Below are 22,910 nucleotides of genomic sequence, written 5' to 3' on the forward strand. Positions count from 1 at the left end.
CAAACTAAACACATGCGTCTTCGATCACACTACAGAAACAGGGTGTTTACAGTGAAATAACCATCTGTTTCTGCTACACATTCCAATTCCGGTAATTAATATAAAAAAAAACTCTCACATCATGAGAACATTTAGTGAAAAAGGATTAAATTTACATGAATGTGTTAAATAAGAAGAATGTACGGGCACGTTTCGAACTTTGTTCATTTCTACGATAAGGCAAACATTTAATTTCCCGGATTATTTGTTACTAAACCAATTGTTTTCATTAAACTGCGAATTATTAAAAGGTACGAATTGCTTGATATGAATAAAACAAAAATTGAATCAAAATAAATAACAACAAGCAACAAACAACAAATAACCAGCAAAAACACATGTAAACCTTATCATGAAGCTGAAAAAAAAAGTAAAGCGTAGATTGGATGACAATTGATTGTTGCTTTTGTTTGCAGGATGAAGATCGAGACGACAACGACGACGATCGAAACAAATTATTTTCAGTTGATTTTTGGCGTTCATCACACTCGGTTCGGTTATTTTGTCAGTAGCTTAATTAATTCAATTGAACGCAGTTCTAAGTACGCACTTGTGCTGAGTGGCTGAGTGTAAAATGTTATTTATTCTGGGAGTACTTTTGGCAACGGTAGTCGCATATTTTCTTCGTTTCCACTATAATATCATTCATGCATTTTACATTTCGCTCAAAATCAACGGGCCCCCATGCCTACCCATAATTGGTAATGGCCTAATGTTTTTGACTGATTCATCAACCGAACTTTTTGATATAGTTGTTAAAGTGTTACATGATTATGGTGACTTTTTTCGCATTTGGATTGGTACAGAATTAAATGTTGTATTGTCAGATCCAAAAGATATCGAGGTATGTGAAATTGAGATTCATCCATTGTTATACTTCAAAATCGATTATGTGAAACATGATATGAAAGACTAAAGCAAAAAAAACAGAATTTTGAATATAAATTTAATTGAATTTCATAATGGTTGTATTTCGTTGATAATTTTAGATTGTATTGAGTAGCCCACGGTATATAGATAAATCTACTGTGTACAGTTTCATCAAACCCTGGCTTAATGAAGGGTTACTCTTGAGCACGGGTATGAACTTTAATCATCTTTATCTACTTTAATCAATTGAGAAAAAAATTATCGCAGAAAATGAAATTGATATTTTTCTTTTATGTTTTATGATGTTAAATTGAGTGATGATCAAAAATCAATATGTTTGCAGGCAAAAAATGGCACGATCGCCGTAAAGTCATAACTCCGGCGTTCCATTTCAATATTCTGGAGAAGTTTGCTGAAGTTTTTGATCGACTGGGCAACACTGTCGTGGATAAACTCAAGCAATTCGACTCGGGTGATGACGTTGAATTCTATCCAATCGCTGCATTGTATGCCTTGGATGTGATGTGTGGTGAGTGTTTTTTTTTTCATTTTTACACATTTCTTTACTCAAGTCCCAATAGTTATTGTGATTTATTCACACTTTTCACGAGTCGATTTATGCGTTTTAAACAACATTCCTATTCCATACAAAAATTCCGTTTTCCAGAAACGGCGATGGGAGTGAGTATCGATGCACTTGCAAAGCCAGACTCGGAATATGTTCAGGCCGTGAAAGAGTAAGTTAAATGGAGACGGTCAATCATTTTTCATCTAGTTTACGCTTGGAATGCAATACAACATTAATTACTTTATTTCGTTTGTGTTCTAATTAGCATTGCATATGTGATACATACTCGCATGCACGATTTCATTATGCGCTACCCATTATTCTTCAAACACTCAAAGTTGGCGAAAAAGCATGATATTGCTTTGCGTGTATTACATGAGTTTACAGATGACGTGATACGAAAACGGCGACAAGAATTAATTGAGATTGATATGAGTGATAGTGAAAATGCCAGTTATAAGAATGAAGAGGACGAAGCCATTGGCATTCGAAAGAAACGCGCTTTTTTGGATATATTATTACGCTCAACCATTGAAGGTAAACCGTTGAACGATCTCGAGATACGAGAAGAGGTTGACACTTTTATGTTTGAGGTTCGTTTAATTGAAATATTATATAATTGTGTCCACTTGTGACAAACGATAGTTAATTTTCCATTTTCATCAGGGTCATGATACAACCACATCGGCAATTACTTTCTGTTTGTATAACATAGCAAAGCACCCATCGGTGCAGAGAAAATGTTTCAAAGAAATCGTTGAAGTGTTTGGATCAGATACAAAAGAAACAACTACACTCTCGAAATTGAACCAACTGCACTATTTGGAGCTAACGATCAAAGAAACTCTCCGTCTATTCCCTTCGGTTCCATTTTTTGGACGCATCGCCATGCAAGACATCGAATTAAGTGAGTCATTTGTCATTTCTGTAGAAAAAAAATATTCGTTTTCAATAATAAACTTTGACATTGTTCACTTCCACGAATTTTAGCTAATAAACGAATCATTCCAACCGGTGCCAATGTCGTTATGCCAATATACTCCATTCAGCGCAATGAAAGATACTTTAAAAATGCAGAGGAATTCAAACCAGAGCGATTTTCCGAAGAGAGAACAAATGAAAAACAAAGCCCCTTCACTTATATCCCCTTTTCAGCCGGCCCACGGAACTGCATTGGTCAAAAGTTTGCAGTGTACGAAATCAAAAGCATTATATCAAAACTTCTACGCAATTTTGAAGTAAACTTGACCGAAGAAAGTAAAGTGTTTCCACATTTGAGTGCAGAACTCATCTTGCGACCAGAAAGTCGAATCAATTTCCAATTTAAACCTAGAATTTATTAACTCGAAGCATTTTATAACCAATTTATTTCTACAACTTTTGTTCATTAATGCGCAGTGTTAATAATTGTCTTATAAGTAGTTCCATCACGGGCGTTCTCAGGAATCTCCTGAAATGTCAGGAAATCGTAGTGGTATAAGCATTTTAGTAAAGAATACGGGTGTCAGTTGCATTTATAAAATATATTTTGGACCGGCAAATATGAGTCAATTAATTTTGATCAATAAAGTATGGTTAAACATGAAGAAACACACCGCCGTCGTTAATTGATTTAAATGTATAAATTTAGGCGTAAAATTTGATTATCACATTAACAACTCACGCAAAGTGTAGGTCACAACAAATGCACCCGACATAAAAGATTTGGCATTTAATCTCACTGTCAAGCGGCAAGTTTAATAGTGAGGTCATCATGCAAAATAAACATTCACACGCAAAATAAACGCCGTCTTTCACTCTTCCATTTAGCACTACAAATACGGTGACCTGTTGCAAAATACGTCACGGTGCGTAAGTGAATTGATTATGTCGTTTATTCTTTAAATTTAAAAGTAGTTTATAATGAACACGGCATTTTATTGACAAGATGATAAAAGAGTGACTGGTGGATTTAAATATTCAAGTAGTTGTAAACAGGGAATTTTTATTTGATTCATATTACGTATGCGAACTATTAGATTTTGCTACTGCTTTCAACGTCATGGAATAATCTACACAAATGAAATGAATAAAAATAGAATCGGAACAGCAGAAAGAAAAGGTCCAGCAATAACACTCATTACACGCGTCTGAATGCAACAGGCAATAAGATTTCATAATAAAAATATAGAACGAGACACACTGGACCGTACCGGCTAGGTATTCAATGCATAGCACAGTGTGTAGAACGGTGAACGAGACACGAATATTTCTCACATTCACTGTGTGATTTCGATTCTCTTTTGCTTGCCCGATTCTTCCTTTTTGCCTTGCAAACAATAACAATCAGCAGTTGTGCTGTTGTGACTATTTGTGTGTTTATTTGATTGTACGTCGATCGCTTCAGCAAGTGAATCGAAACCGAAAGCAATTCAGTGCGCCATTCATGTTCAGTCGATTGTTGGCGTTCGTTGCGTTTAGTTCACATTTTTGTCAGTATCGTTATTGTCTCACATTCTATTTGATTAAGAAATCAGTGTATTGTTCTCATTTATGGTGACAATTGTGTGATTGTTGAACGAAAAATGTTTCTGTTTTTGGGCGTCCTTTTGGCGACAGTTATTGCTTATATCTTGCGATTCCACTATGAAATCTTGCATGCATTCATTTTATCACTGAAAATCGATGGGCCGCCAGCTTGGTAAATTGATTAAATGAAAATAATAGAAATAATTGAATGGTTTTGTTTTTAAATATGAAAATTATATAAATGTTTTGATAGGCCTATAATCGGGAATGGTTTACTGTTCTTGAACAATTCATCAGCAGGTAGTATTTGATTTCAATTATTTTATCAAATCAAATGGAAGTTTACAATAATTTTATTTTAAACAGAAAATTTCGAAATTATCATAAAATTGGTAAAGCAATACGGTGGTTTTTTCCGAGTGTGGCTAGGCCCAGGTGAATTGAATATTGTTATTTCTGACCCAAAAGATGTTGAGGTAAGCAATAAACGTGTTTTATCAACAATAATCATCGTACCATATCTACTACGTTTCGTGTCTCTTCTGAAATGTTGATGAAGTTTCATTTATTGTTATTGATGATTTCGATGAAGAAAAAAAAAACTGGTTGAATTTGGCACACGTTCCGGTGTTTACATCTCATAAAGTGTCAACATCAACAATCAGCTGCAATTCAAATTCGGTGTGTTGTGAATATTGTGCTGACTCAAATGTTTTTTTTGGACTTTTTTTCTGGAAGTGAGAAAAGTGGTCATTCCAATACGTTTGTTTGTAAATATAACAAAAACTCCTATTCCACAACAACAAAAAAAGGAGAAAAACATTATTAATAAATTAATACCCAAATCGCATTCATATGAAATTCATATTTGAAATTATTCAAGGTCATCGGCTACACAGCTTCGATCGATATGATCTTAGGCTAACTAGTTCTAGCTCATGAACGCTCAACTGTACATCAAACAGCGATGACTATTCATTTATAGCCATTCCTACGATATTTTGATGATGATGATAATTTTTTTTTCAAAACTTGTTTGCGTTCATTTGAATTGGCCTATTAAGTTGTCGGATATTTGTCATGCCCAGCAATTTCGGACAAAGAAATGGTTTGCAGGCAAGAAAATCATGTAGTATAATTAAAACCGAAGCAAACGACAACCAAGAAATTGTTATTATACACGCATTTCGTGAATCACAAACATGATTTTTGTTACACATAGCACCGCAAAATTCATGACTCTATGCGATTTGATACGAAAATGTGGTGAAAACAAATAAGATATGAATTTAACAGAAAAAAGCGAAACATTAGCAGGCTAAAATCACATAATCATTCTGATAGAGAACTAAAGTCCTATTGAGAGTTCCCATCGTTGCTCTTTTAATCAAGAGAATTACGTGTTCATTTCAGATGAGGCTCGATATGCATTGCGCACTACATTCGAAATTATGATGTTTGTCATTAATATTTAACAAGTCTAATCGATGAAAAAAAAACATTGAATTGAATAATACAAGAGAATGACATATGCTTATTCGATGCAGTTCAACGACTCATTGAAAATGGCGAATATGTCGCACACGCTTTTCGATGATTAACATAAAGTCTTGTGTTGTGTGACGTATTTTACATGGCTCGTGACAGTCGGCTGACAAAATCAACATGCGGCCTTGATATCAAACAGTGACGAGACAAAAGAGACACATATATGCATAGAGAGATCGCAACCAGTTGGGTCTTCCACTTTTACTTTCTGCGGTTGCTGGTTCTTGTTTGGTGTTGTTGTTGTTTTTTTTTTGGCCGGAAGAATTTTAACAGCTCGCGGAAATGTTTTTTGATTCTAAAAATAACAAATCAAAGTGCATAGATAAGTGTTCTGGTTTGTATTTCGTTGGAAAACCACTGCATGGAAATATGTCGAGTGTTAATGAACATTTTTGGTCTAGTTGCTGTGCTATCTGATTGTGTGTATTTTATGCGTATACAATTGCACTTAGACTGTGGCTTTTGTTTTTCTGAGAATTTTTGCTGGTTTGCTGGAGGGAACGCGTGTCGGTTTCATTGCCGCTCTATCGATAGAGGAAAACCGGTTTGTCTGTTTTAAGATTTGTTGCAGCTGTAACGATTATTGTAACTCATGGTCATGATCGTCCACTTATTGCAATGTATTTTATTGCATTTATAAATTCACACAAACTTGACTTTGAAAAAAAAAGCAAATGATCAGACGCAAGACTTGCGTCGCAAGTAAAAGGAAACATAAAGCGCATGAAAAGATGTCAATGGTTGCAATTTCAATAAAATTAAATGAAATTTCCATAAGCGATTATTTAAATTTTTTCAAGAATCTATCGGCGCGTGTTGGGCCCATATCTATAAATTTCTCTCCTTTAATCTACTAATTTTTTTGATGGAAGTTTTTCATTTTTAAAATTATAATTTCCAAAAGATCAGCTAGCATTTGATAACGAGATAAAGAGTTACTCTCATGAGCTCATTCCACGCGAACCCGAACTTAAACTACTTTATTTAATTGACGCTTTTTCAATACATTACAGCACATTGTTGTAAATTCTAATTAAAATGCAATTTGGTTGTGCTATTTTCAGATCCTATTGAGCAGTCCACGCTACATAGACAAATCGACTGAGTATAAGTAAGTAAAATATTCAATTATTACACATTTCTTCACTGTGAACTGAACAAAACATTGTATTTGTTTCGTTTTCACACACAAAATAGGTTCGTTAGACCCTGGCTCTCAGAAGGATTACTGCTCAGCACGGGTAATTAAAATCAATGATGATCGATCGATACATTATACTAAATTAAAGTGGTTAATTTGTTTTTTTGTTGCGTGTTCAACAGGCAAGAAATGGCACGACCGCAGGAAAGTGATTACGCCGGCATTCCATTTCAATATTCTGGAGAAATTTGTGGAAGTGTTCGATCGACTGGGCAACACTGTCGTAGATAAACTCAAGCAATTCGACTCGGGTGATGACGTTGAATTCTATCCAATCGCTGTATTGTATGCGTTGGATGTGATGTGCGGTAAGTAGTCTAACCATAAAAGCAAACAGGCAAAAAAAATCGACCACATTTTCCTTTATAAAATCAAACAACTTTATGTTTATTTCATTTCGATTTCGATCGGCTTTTTTTGGTTTTGTTTTTAACCTGTTTTCATATGAAACTGGAGCAATTGCAGCACAGGCACTTTTTTTTTTCTAAGTCGCACTTAGTTTTCAGTGTATATACGTCGCAGCTTTTGACGAAGTACTGAACAGTGTGCAAAACTTTAATTATTATTGAATTGATCTCTGACCTCAAATGTGTGCAATTCACATCGAAAAGTTTGCCGATGCAATTTTCGAAATTTCATACGCTGGCCTGCATTCGACATTCCGCACAAGTGATTTCATATTCGCAAATGATTCAATACATTTTTTTCATCGCTGATTAAAATGAAATCGTAATCTACGTGATACGAATGCCTAATGGAAAGTAAATTTTATTCATAGTTAAGTTTTTAATTGATATTCGTCATGTTTGCGCTGCAAAAAAAACACAATTACTACTGTCACATTTGACAATTACATCGATTAAGCCACTTGAGTGACATACGATATACACATAGTTATTACTATCATAATTTGCAAAGTATGCGTTACGAATAACATCATCATCATCATCATCATTTCAATTTCAATTCGAAGTGATGCGTACGCAATTAAACTTTGTGGCTATTATTCCAATATTTACATGTGTTTGATTTCATTTGTTTATATTGACAATTGGTGTTTGTACTTAAAATGCGAATGCTTTTGCTTCTTTGCTACTGTTCCCTCCATTCAGGAAACTGTTCTTGACCATTCCCATTCAATTATCACCTCGGAATATCTCACACACACACATTATCGCATTACTCAATTTGGTTTTTCTTTTCATTTATAGAAACGGCAATGGGTGTTAGCGTTGACGCTCTTTCCAAACCAAATTCCGAATACGTGCATGCAGTCAAAGAGTAAGTTCAATGGAGACGGTTAACCACTTTGCTTTGATTTGTTTCCATTTTCCTCTATCTCATCCACACACGGAGAGAGTGAGAATTTTACAGCGCAATTTCCACTCGAGTTCAATGAAATATTAATGACTTCATTCCATTTGTATACTCATATTAATCAATTAAGAATTGCACATGTGCTACACACTCGTATGCTTGATTTCATACTTCGATATCCGCTGTTCTATCAGCATTCAAAGTTGGCGAAGCAACAAGCTGCTGCGTTGCGTATTTTACACGGCTTCACCGATGACGTGATACGAAAACGGCGACAAGAGATCTTGACACTGAAAATCAATAATAATAAAGAGAATAGCAGCAGTTCACAAGAGGATGAGGAGAATGAGGCCATTGGTATTCGCAAGAAACGCGCATTTTTGGACTTGCTGTTGCATTCAACCATCGAAGGCAAACCACTCACTGATCTCGAAATTCGTGAAGAAGTTGACACTTTTATGTTTGAGGTTTGCTATTTTGCATTAAACCAAAATAAAACAAAAAATGCTAATTGAATTTCCATTTCAATTAGGGACATGATACGACCACTTCAGGAATCACATTTTGTTTGTACAACATTGCAAAAAATCCCGAAGTCCAGAAAAAATGTTTCAAAGAAATCGTTGAAGTGTTCGGAAACGATACCAAAGAAGCAACAACGCTGACCAAACTGAATCAACTGTCCTATTTGGATCTGATTGTGAAAGAATCGCTGCGTTTGTTTCCATCTGTTCCGTTCATCGGTCGTCTTTCTTTAGAAGACATTCAATTATGTACGTTGGATTTGATTATGGGATGAATTGTAGTGGTTTCTCAATACCAATTTTGGTTTTTTATAGTTCATCTCAATTGATTTGGACCAACATAGTATCTAACTTCATTTTGTGTCATTTTAGCTCAAAATCGAGTCATTCCAGCCGGTTCGAATATTATCGTACCCATTTATTCCATGGGCCACAACGAAAAGTACTTCGACGAACCTGAACGATTCAAACCTGAACGATTTTTGGGCGAACGATCGATGGAAAAACAGAACTCCTTCACATACATTCCATTCTCGGCTGGTCCACGCAACTGCATCGGTCAGAAGTTCGCATTCTATGAAATCAAAAGCATCGTATCGAAGATTCTACGTAATTTTGAAATAGTTTTAACCAATGAAAGTGAAACGTACCCGGTATTATCTGCAGAGTTGGTTTTGCGACCCGAAAGTTCAATCAGTTTCTATTTTAAGCCGCGTGTTTATTAAATTGTCTGATTTTTTCGATTTGTAATAGCCTATATACTTTTTGATAGCTATTTGTTTAAAGAAATTTCATTTATATCTAAAAATGATTTATGTAAGACGGTATTCAGTTTAGCAATTCAAAGTGGAGTTATAACTGATGTCATGACAGCACATTGCACGACTTAAAACAGAATTATCGATTTTTTTTAAAATAATTTATCAGGGAGATGAAGCAATGACAACAACAATTAAAAAAAAAATAATTACCTTATCTATGCGACCAAAAAATCAGCACCTTGGTTTATTATTGAATTGGTTGTAAACTTTATAGAAATAAAAGCAATTAATTTTAGATCAATTTTATTGAACAATATTTCTTTGTGATTTCCGAGTGAGATTGTTTCGAATCCACTGGGTATCAGCATTAAAGTTTTTATTTATTTTCGTCAAGTTGACATTTTTTTCTTCGATTTTTTTTTTTTTGGGAAAATAATGCAATAGAATTTAATGGAAAGTCTGCTGGAGTTCAACAAAACCACTTCCATGCAGTAACAAAGTATAATATATAGTAATTATTAGGGAAAAAATGGTAAAAAAAAATGTTGTTTAAATCTCTTCATCAGAAAGTGTCAGGTCAATTGTGTGTGTTTGAGGTCCATCGTTACTCGACTCATCGTCGCCGTCGGATATGACCACTGGTGAGAAGGGCTGATAGCGGCTTGGGTGATGAGTTGCCGACAATCGTTCTTTAGCCTCAACCAGAGCTGCATCATTTTTGTCATCGTTGAAGAAATCAAGGCAGCCGGGTTGTGTGATTTTCAACAAAGTGATTTCGATGACATTTTCGTTGCCGGTGATTAATTGCTGGTGTTCTTCTTTCAAGTGTGTAGTGATATTCGTCTCAGAAAGTTGAACGTAACTGCAAAGGCCACATACGTAACCATACAAAACGTTGTCAACGAAATCAAAGGGGCCGTTAATGCGTTCATTCTCTTTGGAGTTGCATTGTTTGTGCAGGTCTTGCATGATTTCTTTGCCGCATTTATTGCACCGAAATTCGAATTCGCCTACCGAAAACAAATTTGATTTTTTTTTTTTAGAAATTTTCACGAATTGTCAACGAAATAAGAAAAAAAGTACAGAATTAAAAAAAAAGAAACAAAATTGCTGCTCACCGGTGTGTGCAATGAAATGTTGCATCCATTTGGCACTGCACATGTTGTACCCTTTGTCGCAAATGTAGCACATCGATTGAATCATTGTGCCTTCACAACCTTTTGTGATCAACGGTGTGAATTTGGGACTTTGTAGCTCTTGTGGATTGAAATTGTTGGCCAAGCGTGAAATGGAAATCTCTTTGCCCGGATGCTTTCTTACATAATGCTTGGTGAGCTGTTTCCAACCTTTGTCCGCCTGATACGAGCATAGATTGCAGTTCGATTTCATTGCATCGTTTGCATTGCGATCGGTGTTCGAGTTTGGCAGGGTCAGTTCATTAATTCCGCACGGTGTATCGTCTTCATAGTCGTCATCGGATATATCCACATCATCACTGGTTGAGGTGGCCAATTTCATGTATGGCTGGGTGGCTGCTACATTTCCATTTTCTGAGAAATCAGAAAGTATTATTTGGGTTCGTTCGGGTTTCTTCAATTTTTTCGCACCATCTTTGGCTGGTGAATTCGAAACAATTAAAGTCCCAACATCAACATCATCCATCATTGCGCTTGAATCCAGCAAATTCTTCGCGTATTCAGCGATATGCGAAATGCCGAGATCAACATTTGCACCAACTTCTGGCGATCCAAAACTTAAATTGGCCGTTATAATATCCATTTCGGCTGAATCATCGCAACCAATTGCTGGCTGCTCAACAGCATGCTCTACAAAATACACATGAATCAATAATTCACAAATAAAACGAGCAAATTTCTGCAACAAAACATACCTGGTTCTGTATCAATCGGCATTTGATGCGGCACAGTGTCAGAAACAGAAGCTTCAACAATAGTTTTCGGTTTGATTTCATTGACGTTTGTATGTTGCACAATTTTACTATCGTGAATGTCACATGCATTTGATGAATTGTCTTGATCTGTGTGAAAATAACAAACATAGCGATATTCAAAGCAAAAATGATGAAAATATTTATTCTGATTGATGTTTACCTTTTTTGTAGCTGCCATCGCTTTGGATTGCTTCGACCGAGTCTGAATGATTTTCCGGTGGAGACTCAGCTGCAGTCTGAATGCCACTGTCTTCGGTAGCCAATATCATGGGCTCTGCCACTATCATTGGTTCGGCTGCTGTGTCACCCAACTGATTGTCATCACGTTGCGTTATCATGTGCGTTGTTGCATCGTCGTTGCCATCTGTCAAAATGTCAGTCAATTGTTGTTCTGAAATGAGCCGAAAAAATAGAAAGAAATAGAATGATTCAAAAAGAAATTTTAAAGAATTGTAACTAGAATACCAACCATTTTGTTCAGCAAGCACATCGGCAGCTGTTCTGACCGGAGACGTCATTTCAGCTAGACGTTGCTCAATTGAACCGATTGAAGTCGAACCAATCGAACTCTTTTCAGACAGTTCAGTTTCGTTGTGTTGTTGGTGTGACACTGATGGGACAGGCTCTTTATCAGGCACCACAGTATTCAACGGTTCGATTCCGCTTAAAATTTGTACGTTTGGCTTTTCCCTTTTCAATGCGTTGACCTTCGCCAACGATGCTTCGACTTTTTCAATCTTTACAATATTTGTTTTGCTTTCTAGAGAATTGGTACTACTGCTAGATGAAACAACACAAGCACCGTTTGGCTTTTTGAGGTTATAACCACTAATCGGTGTCATTTTGACATTCTTTGTATTCTTGTTGGTGCTGGCACGTGTCTGTATTTTTCTCGTATTCGTACAAACATTTTCTTGATCTACGTTGAATGTACGAATAATGAAATCAAATTAAATGTGTCATGCCCGTTGTTGAAAAGGACAGAGCGATAGAATAGAGAATGTTTACCATTACCTTCGCTGGCCTCTTCGTCCGCCAAAGCTTTTAATATGATTTCCTTATCGATGACATCCGGCACACTGAATTCTGTATGGGCAATGAACATTTTGTTTTTGCATTTTTTTTTATTCACATTTCGTTTTACTTCTTCTAAAAATCGAACTGAAAATGTGTACTCACTCTTCTTTTTGTCACTGGTCGGTGTCACCTTCTTCTTCTTCAAATCAATTTTGATCGGTGGTATATATCGATGGTCATCATCATTGGTTGACGTTGACTCGGAATGTTTGGTTCGCTTTGCAGCTCGTTTGGTCTTTTTGCCCAGCTTTCTCTTCTGGAACGCTGTGAACGAGCAGTCATTGTCATCCGAACCGGACACACTATCGAAATCGTCGTGGTGACCGTTGTTGGTGACTTTGGTAGAATTGTGAAAGTGATCATCACCGGCGCTTGGAAGCGAGCCGAGGGATCCAGACGATGATGAGAATGCTGATGCGACCGATGATACATCTTCAGTAGCATCCTCACAATCAAAGATCGATCCAGATGCAACATTCGGATGTGATTGGTTGTGTGCCTTCGCTGGTGATGCAATTTTTCGCGGTGGATTAGCAAACAAGCTTCGATCTAATCTTGGATCTCTTCTGGCACCCAACATACCGAGCCGTTGTGTTCGTTGCAGTGTTCGTTCACGCACCAACGAATTACTGCGTTTGTATGAACCATTCAAACGGTCGCGATTTTTGTCCATTTCTGATCTCAATACCGTTTCTCGCCAAAATCTGGGGATCACCAAACCATCACAAAAATATTCTGGCTCTGGATTTCGAGGATCTTTCGGACGGTCCACATAATCGACCAAATCTAATGGAATTTCGCGTGGCACATGGGTCGCGTCTGGTTTTTGTCCCTCGTCACTGGGTTCGGATTTTAGTTTTTTTGCCTATACGGCGACGACGACATACGAATGGAAAGAATCAATTAAGAATTAACAAAACGAAACAAAGGGAAACGAAAATAAATGGTGCAAAAAATTTCATATTAAAAGAAAGGATAATTTATGATATCCTAAACTTCGCTCTCTCCTTCTTCTTTTCGCTCCCTCTCTCTCTCACTAAACTCACACACACACACTACACTACACTACACTACACATAAAGACTGTGAATATTAATGAGTTGATTTGAGCCAAGCTTGCATCGTTTGAAAAAAAAAACAAATCTATACACAATTTGTTTTGCTTGACGAAACTGAGGACTGAATGCATGGTCGCTTCAGCTTCAACAATACCAACATTGTTATTTTCGCATGCAACAATGTATATTCACTTCAAAGATGTGTTTAAGCATAAACAATTCGTTTTCACATTCTAGCCCATTGCTTTGATTGATCAGAGTCAATTAAAAATTACATGCGGTAATTATGCAAAAAAAGATGATTTTTGATCTTGGATATTTACATAGAAAAGGTGGAGAATTTTTTTAAATTGGTTCAATGTTTTTTTCCACACGCATTTTATACACTTATCGTCAAAAATAAGATGTTTCAATGCAAAAAAAACAACAACTACAACATGCTTGACAGAGCAAGCTGCTGCTCTTGCATCAAAGTAGACCAATTTGATTTGGTTATGATTGTAATGACATTTCATGTGATGTATGTACGTACCTGTGCTTTGTCGTCGGGAGTTTTTCGCGGTGGTAAAATTTCTGTCTTTGAAATCACACGAATGGGACGATATTTGCCGCCATCATTAACAAACACAATATCATCAGCTGGCAAAATGGATGCCGGCGAAAGAATTCGGCTTTCATCCAAGCCAACGATTCGGCTTAGATTGGCAAACGATGTGTTTGCATGTCCATTGCCTTCAAACAATATCGAACTGTTTGCAAGATGATTGTTCGGCAAGCGATGGTTGCTCGTGTGACCCAACAGTTCGATTGGCCAGTCATCACCATATTCACCGCGTTGATACTGTTGATAAAATAATGTGTCTGTGCGAAATTTCGATACAGGCCGATCTTCATCGGAATCGCTCTCACTACTCGATGAGAATCCCCAATTCATTTTCTAACACGTCAATTTGTTTGTAAGTCAAATTTAAAAAAAAAAAATGCCGATTCCCAATTAAACTATAAATTTTTTAGTCTCCAGACTTTAGTCAAATGTTCTTAAATATATTAACACGCTACATCAATACGATCTGTGCGCATTGAAAACTTATGCACGAATGGCAGAACTAAGCGTCATCTACTCAAACTGTTCAGCAGAAAAAGGAAAAAAAAAACAAATCACCACTCAAATGTATTGGTGCATTTCGAAGAACAAATTAAAGTAAACGATAAGAATTGGAAGTCATATTTGTCTCTCTTGTGTGTGAGTCGTCATGAAACGGTATTACATGGCATTATATTTCAAAGTTTATTTGAACGACGTTTATGTTGCTTCATTTTGTTTACAGTAAATTCATTGCGCGCTACGCTTACACCATAAGACATATACGAAGAATGCGGAATGGGCAAGAGAAAAAAGCAATAAAAATGGCTTTTGAAAAGAATTTTTTGGGTCGTAAAAATTTCTATTGATCGTCTGTTCGTCTGTTGGGTTCCATCTCATTAAATCTCGTCGATTATTCGGTAGGTTAGAAAAAAGGAGACGACATGCATAAAATTCTCTTCATACAGGAAATTATTATTGCTATAGAGCCCTTTGCATATATTGTGTTAATATTGCCTAACCGAGGTGTAAATCCGATAAGAATTGCTTTTGCTTGATGCAGCATCGCAGTTGGCACCACTGCTGTGTGCTCGTTCGACAACGAACACAATGTGTTCATGTGTGTGTGCGTGTCTTGGTGTGCGCGAGAAAGAGAGCAAACGAGTGTCAGCAGAGAAGTAACCCAGGTCAGAACATATATATTGCACTCAAGCTACACACAGAGAGTCGCAGCGCAACTCAATATAAACTCTCTTACGTACGACGGCTCTCTACCACTGACAAGGCATCGTGCAATGACTGAATACAGCTGAGCGAAACGGCTGTAACTCTCGCTTTCTCACGCATACACACACACGCGCGTCCGAACGAAAATCCATGTAGCAAGTAGAATGACACAATCAAATGCCACCTATGCTCGTCTCTTTCTTTGAAATGTTTACTCTCTTCGTCGCTCTTTACAGTTTTAAGATTTCATGAGAAAAAAAATCGACAGTCAATTTTTGCGTGCTTCCATTGTCGATGTTAAGCATTTGAGTGCAAAAAAAAAACGCAAAATTTTGTGCATAATTCTCGTCGTTCGATGTTCATCAAACGATCGAAATAAAGGAAATAAAACGAGTGTTCATCGAATTGTTTGCGTGTGTTTAGTGGTAAAATTGTAATTTCAAAGAAACACACAAACGAAACAGAATCGAAAACGACAAACAAAAAAAAAGAGAAACAAACGAAAATCCATGAGCAAAATTTGACGCGTCCAGTGTAAGTGTTTTCAATTGCGATACATTCAATTCTGTTCCTCTATTCTTGTGCAACCAAACACCACGAAAGAAAAATCGAAATCAAACGAGTCAAATCTTTTTTTTTTCTTGGCATAAACAGAATCTTTCGAACGAAAAGATTTATTTACGACCTTTACTATTTGCGTATTTATGCACTATTCGCCCAAAATCTACTACCTAAAAAGTAAAAAAAGAAGAGAGAATGAAATAAAAAAATTGGCTATGCAAACAAAATCCATCCATAAAGTCACAAAGTTGAAAACAAAAAGGCTCATTATTATACAATAATCACAACCAAAAGAAGTAAAAAAAGAAAAGAACATACCCAAAACTGACTGATGCAAATGTTCTGAAATACATTTGCGTATATAGAAAATGGCCATAGAATGCATCAATGCTGTTTTTTTTTCCTGTTTAAATCTAAAAATAGCCAAATAAATAACATGAAAATAAAAGAGTCTGATGCATAAAACACAAATTTTTTTTTCGGTGTATTGTGTGTTATTGTTTGGTGTTTGTCATCGAAGCGCATACTGTTTGTTCGTTCATTGGTTTGTATTCGCATTCAGTATGCACGCTTTCTCTCTCTATGTGTATTCGACATAAGAGACCTTCTGTTGTGTTACTTCGTTTTTTGGTTTTGATTAAGTGATGAAACACGCAATGCGGTAAAGTTGAATGTATAGTTATTTTTTGTTTTTTTTTCTAATTTGTCACGGCTACTTATTTGCCATTAAAAATGCCATCCATAAATTTCACCCGATTTCAATACATTGAACTGGCATAATTGTTCCCTTCTTTTTCCGCCTATACGAAAATTCACTCTTTTCTCTCTTTCTCTGCCGTTTGTCTTGCTTTCTTGTTTAGGGTCTGCCAGTTTGGGTCGCGTACAATACTCTTTTGCTCTAATACTTCTGTTAATGTCATTATGAGTGTCGACGACTGTAAATTCAAAATCCATTTCGTGAGTGTTTTTTTTTTCTTCATTTGGTTCATGTCGTTCATACAGTCTGTATTTTTTCTCTACATAGTTCTAAAAATAGTAACTAAGAATGGGTTTAAAATAATCTTCAAAATTTATGAATGTAAAAAAATAATTTCCATTTTCAATTGCGTTTAGTTGACTACGCGCTATGTCTTCCATTCAGGCTGGCTAACACAAGTCAAAAAAATGCAAGCAAACGGAAAATAGATGTCGAATCGATAATTCCAAATCCGCCTTAAATGAAATGGAATAAATGAAGCAATGAATTGAGAGGAGAAAAAAGAAATAAAGAAAGAACGAACAAAAAATAAACGATAGACACGGTGGTGCATACAGTTAACAGACAAGCACTTGTGGACATATTGAAATCTCTCTGTGTGATCGATACGAAAGTAATCGATATTTGGCAACGAAAAGGAAACACAATCATAATAATAAACGGAGTTCGTGTCATTTGGAGCGCGAATCCATTGGGAAAGGCTCACTCATACACACACACACACACTCTCTCTCACACACAAAGGAAGAAATTACGGTGATGTGATAGTGCCTATGGATTTCCTTCAGGCGCCTTGATATTGTTGTTGCTCTCTCGAATTCATGGTTACGCGCGCTTGGAGCAAATCGACAAACAAGTTACAACGAATTACATGGCTTATATATTTTAGCTGCCTCGTTACCAAAAAAAAAACTACTGTGTGTCAGTGTCGATAGTTCAAACTGTTACAATTTGTTATTTTTTTTCTGTCTCTATCTCCTGTTCGATATAAATTCGATTTCGTTTCTTTTTTTTTCTTTCGTCGAAGCATTTTGTTTTCCTTTGTCCGTGTAATGTTCGTTGAGTGTGACGTTTAATTTTGGTTGTTGAGTTTTTACTTGTTTGTTAAAATAACGGTGCGTTTTGAATATGTGTGATTTGGAAAGAACTTCAGTGACGATAACACGCAATCTCATTTACATACATCAACAAATGGGCAATTGATCTCACCTAATCGTAATTAGAATACAACATTGGCCCATAAATCGTCGACAATTTATGTGTTTGGGAAATTAATATATTTTACAACAACAACAACACCGACGACGACTACGACTACGACGACGACGACAACGTCCACGACGAATAAATTAACCACAACTGCACGAATTAAGGAAGCAATCATCCCCCTCCCCTTGAACAAAATAGAAAGAAACGTAACTTATATTTTCGCATGAAACCAACACAAACTCTTCCTGTCGTCTATACTAAAAACAAACTAACATTTCTTTTTGCATCGATTCAATAGAGAAATTACCACAAAAAAAATAATAACACACGAAAATGTATAACAAATTAAATGGCTACACTCCATTTAGGTCGAGGTAAATTAAATAACTGATCCACATTTTTAGCCACAAAGTATATTTTAAAAGTCATTCGTTCATGTAAGGGAAATAAATCAATAGGTCATGCATAGTACGTTCGTTCATTCTGTTCTGTCATCAATCATAATCATCATGGCAAAGTCAACTCACACTCAATCACCCTCTTTCGTCAACTCATTCCCATTTTGCCACATGGTTCATCTTGAGATTTTCATTTTGCTTTGATTTTTATTTGGCATGCAATTCATCTTAGATTCATACACACATACGGTCATAAGAATTTGGGTACAAAAATGCCCAAATTCCACAATTCCACAATTTCGTTTTATTTTCCGCTCAAACATCTCATTCACTGTAAATAGAAGCCATACGCGAAACATTTTCTCCATTTTTAGTTTGACATCATCTATCCTCTATCGCGTGAAATCTGATGCAACATATCTCATGCCCATTTTTTTTTCCTGCTCCTATAATAATGAGTTTCGGCTCAGTCAAGATCATTTTATGCATCATTAAAAGGCGATGTTTATGGTCGCAGTCGCAAGATACATATAATAATGTCGACAGCATTGAAAGCCGGCGTTCAAGTGGAGAGTATCGAATTCACTTGGTTGCTCGTTCATGTCGCCGATCAAATGATTATGACTGTACATGAGCGTACATGAGCCGGGCCGACCAATAGCATTAACTCAGTTTTGTTTATTCATCGGCCACTTATGCGTGTGTCATCATCTTTTTCTTTTCTTTTTCGTTTGCTCTCGTATTTATTTTGCTTTGATTAGTCTGAAACGATTTTGAACGCCGGAATGAGTTTGCGCTCATGAGTTTCATTTTCGTCCCGTTTTATTTTTCTCTCCTTCCCTTTTCGCTCATTATTCTCAATTTCGAAACCGTAATGTAATTTGAATTTTATTGAAATGAAAATATTAACCAATAAATAATTGCGCATTCACAACAACGTGCGTCCCAAACAAACAAAAAAAAAAATAATCAAAAACTGAAATCAACCAAACGAAAACCAAATGTCTTTTTCCAATGATTTTATCGATTACAAATGTAGTAGCGGCCGAATGTGGGGAATGTCACATTCGATGCCAACCGGAATGGTAAGTGACTGTTGCTTTTGCATCCGAAACTAAAGCCTTTTTGTTTTATGCTCCGCTCATGCCGTGTGGATTTTGTGGTGTTGACTCAAATAGTAAAGGAATAATGTTCGTAAATTGCAAATTCGATGACAAATCGCGTGATCTCAATTTTCCATTGATATTGTTGTTGTTTTTCATTGTAATTGTTGTCATTGTGACTTTGGATGTTTAAGTTGTAAGAATTGCACTCTATCGAGAAAAAGAAAATAATCTAGAAAATCTCCTTTTTTTTATTGAAATATATAATTTTTTTTTGTATTTTTTTTTATAGTCAAAACGAACAATTTGATTCAACACCCAGATCCCTCGCAAAGCGTTTGCGTGCACGAAATTTTCGTTTTCCAAGTTCAAATTCGTTGCAATTTTTCAGTCACTTTACGCTGACTACAACCACTTATCGCCGCCGCCGACGTCACCGCTGCTGCCCACATCATATACCACACATTCGCTGTCGCAGGACACGGATTTTTCATCACAGTATTTGTCGCGGCATCGCTTCGATTTGCCATCGAGTAGTAGTTCATTTGGTGCAGGCGCATACATGTCGACATCAAGCTCACAATCATTAGCCGCTGGTGCTAATTTCGATCCAAATTCAGCCGGAACGAACCTGATCGTTAACTATTTACCGCAAGATATGACGGACCGAGAGTTGTACTCTCTGTTTCGTCACAGTGGACCCATTGAATCGTGCCGTGTGATGAGAGATTTTAAGGTATGCAAAAGTAGAAGCAGCTGCGACAGCGATTAGAAAAATAAACCACACACAATGTGACAACATACTGCTCATATTGCGAAATGCATCAGCTATTTTATTAGCGCGAACTCCTTAGATTTTACATACATTTCTTAGAACTGGCACATTTGTTGACAACAATGGCAACAATAAATTGTTGTGTATGCAAAAGCCAGCAGTTTTCTATCCATTTAATTAGAATAAATCATTTGATACATTCTATTGCATTGCATTGAATAATTGCGATTTTGTTTTTTTCTATCTCGCAGACTAATTATAGTTTTGGCTATGGTTTTGTGAATTTTGTCAGCGAAGAAGGCGCACGACAAGCAATCAAGACACTCAACGGTATCACCCTACGAAACAAACGACTTAAGGTAAACATTGAAACGGTTTTCTCTTTCTTGAATAAACAGTAAATTAATCGAATTTTTATTTTTCACATAAAATAGGTTTCATTCGCTCGGCCTTCTAGCGAAGACATAAAAGATACAAATTTATACGTTACAAATCTTCCGCGAAATGTAACCGAGGATCTGATCGAAACTATTTTTGGCAAATACGGTAACATCGTACAGAAGAATATCCTGAAGGATAAAATAAGCGGTAAACCACGAGGAGTAGCATTCGTGAGGTAAAATAGAAAATCTCATAAAAAAATGACATCTGAACGACACGAGAAATTCATCCATACTAATTTAAGGGCTTCCATTTGTATTTGATTCAGATTCAATAAGCGAGAAGAAGCGCAAGAGGCGATTTCCGCGTTGAACAATGTGATACCAGAGGGTAGCAGCCAGCCGTTGACCGTAAGGATTGCCGAAGAGCATGGCAAACAAAAGGCGAACATGTTCTATGGACAGCCAGCGATGCCGATGAACATGATGAATAACTACATGAACAACTTCAATCAACAAGTGCCGTCGTCCAATGTGATGCGTGGAGGTAGAGCACGTTACCGTTTTCAAAATGTCTGCCCATATTAGATTCAGATCAATCACTTATTTTGCGGTTGATTTTTTTTGCGCCCGAAGTGAACAAGTCAGAACAACAATAACAGCAACAGCAAAAAAAAACAAATAACAGCTGAATGATAAATGTCAAACAGAATATTTATAGAAGATTTGATGTGATTAGAAATCAGCCAAATTCACAAAACCATAAGCAAAAGCAAAAACAAAATCTCAAGAAGGAAAAAAAAGAGAAGAAGAAGAAAGAAAAAAATGAGTGTAAAAAGGAATTGCGTTTAAACAAAAAAAAAAAACAAACACGCTCCTTTTTGAATGCTAAAACTAGAATTTTCTCTCGAAATTCATTTGACAAACATACACACACACACACACACACTTTAGTTTGTAATGATTTTTCTCATCATTTTTAGAGATAACCATTTTTCTTACAATTCAAGGAAAATATTCGTTCAAGATTAAGTCGCATGACTGCTTCATTATTGAAAAAATGAACATGTATGGATTAACGGGGAGAATGCGCGGAATAAATGAATTATTCTTAAAAACAAAATGAACATTGTGGATGATACAGCCACAACTCTTTGAATAACGAAGAAAAAAAAAACAAATACATTTTCAATTTTTGTTCATCTTATTTTGCTTTATCCTTTTGTTGTCATCGCCGAAAAGTGAGAGAAGAACAAAACGATCCGTGATTCAGATAATTCACTCTCCTTTAGGTCTTAAGATTGATGCTTTTGAATTTTTATTGCCCACAAAATCGTTTGGACACGACATAGCAAACAGAAGATAAAAAAAACACAGACAGAACTATCAAAATGAATTTAAATTATGAATGGTAGCCAGAATAATCAAATTACATCCATAAAAAAATATAAACAAATGAAAAAAATAATAATAAATAAGATAAATTTCACAATATGTGAAAATAGTAGATGCTTGAATTTTGTTTTAATTTTTTTTTTTCATCACGCTTTTTTCCATTTTTTTCTTCTTTTCATTCGTAGAATTAAGATGTTTTTCTTTTTTATTTTCAGCTATTTAGCACCTGCATTACGATTTTATATTCAGAGCACTTTTGCGCATTATTATTCGAAATGTTTACAAAGTGCTTAATTAATTTATTTATTAATTGATAGCCAGTCTAGTCAGTAAATGCTTGAAATACAAAATTTTTTATTTTCATTTAATTTCCCATAGTTTTGAATGCCGTAGATTATTTACAAAATAACAAGAGACATGCCCTCTGAATTTTGAATTTCCAAACAACAATCAATATATCCTTGAACAGTTGGACAAAAAAAAAACCAGTTCGTTAGTGTCCCCTCATGCGAATGATAACATTCGATTAGTCACTAATTGCTGCTCTCTCTCTCTCTCTCTCTTTCTCTCTCTTCTATTCCATGCTATCCTCAAAACGAAAACCAATTCTCCTCGCATACACTTAAAACTGTTGACGTATGAATTATATTGAAATGCACATAGTTGGATCGGATTTGTACAGCAGGAGAAAGAATTATTCTTCGTATCTGTATTGAAATTAAAATGCTAAAGAACAAATCGATTCGAATTGGGATTAGAAGAATAATGGTCTCTCGTCGCCAGCAATCGCCAAGAGAAATCCAAGCCCCTCCTTGGATGTGTTTCAAAAGAAAGAAAAAAAAACGTTTAAAAACTCCAACGAAAATAACAATCAATGCAAATTACATAACGACATTGCATGATAACAACCACAACAACAACAACAAAACAACCAAAACAACAGCAGTAACAACAAACAACAACAACAAAAAATTTAACAGATATGCTAACGAATACAATAAAGCGTACAATTGTAATAATTTAATTTTAAAAAAATCACAATAAGCCTAGGATAACCAAATATCCCGCTAGCAAAAGCAAAATAAAAACAAACAAACCAA

The 22,910-nt window shown here is 35.9% G+C and overlaps 3 protein-coding genes across 11 annotated transcripts; 2 read left to right on the top strand and 1 right to left on the bottom strand.

The window, feature by feature from the left end:
- Positions 1–475: 475 nt before the first annotated feature.
- Positions 476–9,637, top strand: LOC129580367 (uncharacterized). Its single transcript, XM_055470713.1, has 17 exons — positions 476–883; positions 1,029–1,119; positions 1,253–1,438; positions 1,577–1,646; positions 1,743–2,070; positions 2,144–2,384; positions 2,468–2,817; positions 3,985–4,157; positions 4,239–4,285; positions 4,352–4,461; positions 6,598–6,644; positions 6,731–6,774; positions 6,857–7,042; positions 7,946–8,015; positions 8,182–8,518; positions 8,584–8,824; positions 8,948–9,637. The coding sequence occupies exons 1-17, from the start codon at positions 614–616 to the stop codon at positions 9,298–9,300; spliced, it is 3,144 nt and encodes a 1,047-aa protein (XP_055326688.1). The 5' UTR covers positions 476–613; the 3' UTR covers positions 9,301–9,637.
- On the bottom strand, positions 9,623–16,213 carry LOC129576740 (uncharacterized). Of its 4 annotated transcripts, none has more exons than XM_055462302.1 (9): positions 16,112–16,213; positions 13,955–14,548; positions 12,467–13,229; positions 12,302–12,373; positions 11,757–12,206; positions 11,448–11,678; positions 11,228–11,374; positions 10,455–11,162; positions 9,623–10,346 (listed from the first exon to the last, which is right to left on the bottom strand). In XM_055462302.1, exons 2-9 carry the CDS (start codon positions 14,354–14,356, stop codon positions 9,886–9,888), a joined length of 3,234 nt encoding a protein of 1,077 aa, XP_055318277.1. In that variant the 5' UTR covers positions 14,357–14,548; positions 16,112–16,213; the 3' UTR covers positions 9,623–9,885. The 4 variants fall into 4 exon arrangements, with proteins under 4 accessions (XP_055318277.1, XP_055318267.1, XP_055318297.1 ...); XM_055462292.1 differs by having other exon boundaries at positions 12,296–12,373; positions 16,112–16,206; XM_055462322.1 differs by lacking the exon at positions 16,112–16,213 and having other exon boundaries at positions 10,455–10,886; positions 10,944–11,162; positions 13,955–15,500.
- On the top strand, positions 15,633–22,910 carry LOC129576749 (sex-lethal homolog). Of its 6 annotated transcripts, none has more exons than XM_055462337.1 (8): positions 17,337–17,965; positions 18,058–18,133; positions 19,197–19,242; positions 19,652–19,996; positions 20,287–20,394; positions 20,470–20,651; positions 20,745–20,962; positions 22,474–22,910. In XM_055462337.1, the coding sequence occupies exons 2-8, from the start codon at positions 18,093–18,095 to the stop codon at positions 22,524–22,526; spliced, it is 993 nt and encodes a 330-aa protein (XP_055318312.1). In that variant the 5' UTR covers positions 17,337–17,965; positions 18,058–18,092; the 3' UTR covers positions 22,527–22,910. The 6 variants fall into 6 exon arrangements, with proteins under 6 accessions (XP_055318319.1, XP_055318350.1, XP_055318312.1 ...); XM_055462364.1 differs by having other exon boundaries at positions 19,739–19,996; XM_055462344.1 differs by lacking the exons at positions 17,337–17,965; positions 18,058–18,133 and adding an exon at positions 15,633–15,766.

This window comes from Sitodiplosis mosellana, unplaced genomic scaffold (genome assembly GCF_009176505.1).
Source record: "Sitodiplosis mosellana isolate CC-2019 unplaced genomic scaffold, AAFC_SMos_1.0 Smas_scaffold_1, whole genome shotgun sequence".
NCBI classification, from domain to species: domain Eukaryota; kingdom Metazoa; phylum Arthropoda; class Insecta; order Diptera; family Cecidomyiidae; genus Sitodiplosis; species Sitodiplosis mosellana.

Bases quoted from the DNA above. Each gene is read 5' to 3' on its own strand.
- LOC129580367 (XM_055470713.1), top strand. From the start codon at position 614: ATGTTATTTATTCTGGGAGTACTTTTGGCAACGGTAGTCGCATATTTT. The intron at 1,439-1,576 runs GTGAGTGTTTTT...TCCGTTTTCCAG, and splicing joins TGCCTTGGATGTGATGTGTG to AAACGGCGATGGGAGTGAGT. The intron at 2,385-2,467 runs GTGAGTCATTTG...CACGAATTTTAG, and splicing joins CATGCAAGACATCGAATTAA to CTAATAAACGAATCATTCCA.
- LOC129576740 (XM_055462292.1), bottom strand. From the start codon at position 14,356: ATGAATTGGGGATTCTCATCGAGTAGTGAGAGCGATTCCGATGAAGAT. The intron at 12,374-12,466 runs GTGAGTACACAT...TTGCCCATACAG, and splicing joins GACCAGTGACAAAAAGAAGA to AATTCAGTGTGCCGGATGTC. The intron at 11,375-11,447 runs GTAAACATCAAT...ATTTTCACACAG, and splicing joins CGATGGCAGCTACAAAAAAG to ATCAAGACAATTCATCAAAT.
- LOC129576749 (XM_055462337.1), top strand. From the start codon at position 18,093: ATGTATAACAAATTAAATGGCTACACTCCATTTAGGTCGAG. The intron at 18,134-19,196 runs GTAAATTAAATA...TTACAAATGTAG, and splicing joins TACACTCCATTTAGGTCGAG to TAGCGGCCGAATGTGGGGAA. The intron at 20,963-22,473 runs GTAGAGCACGTT...AAATGCACATAG, and splicing joins GTCCAATGTGATGCGTGGAG to TTGGATCGGATTTGTACAGC.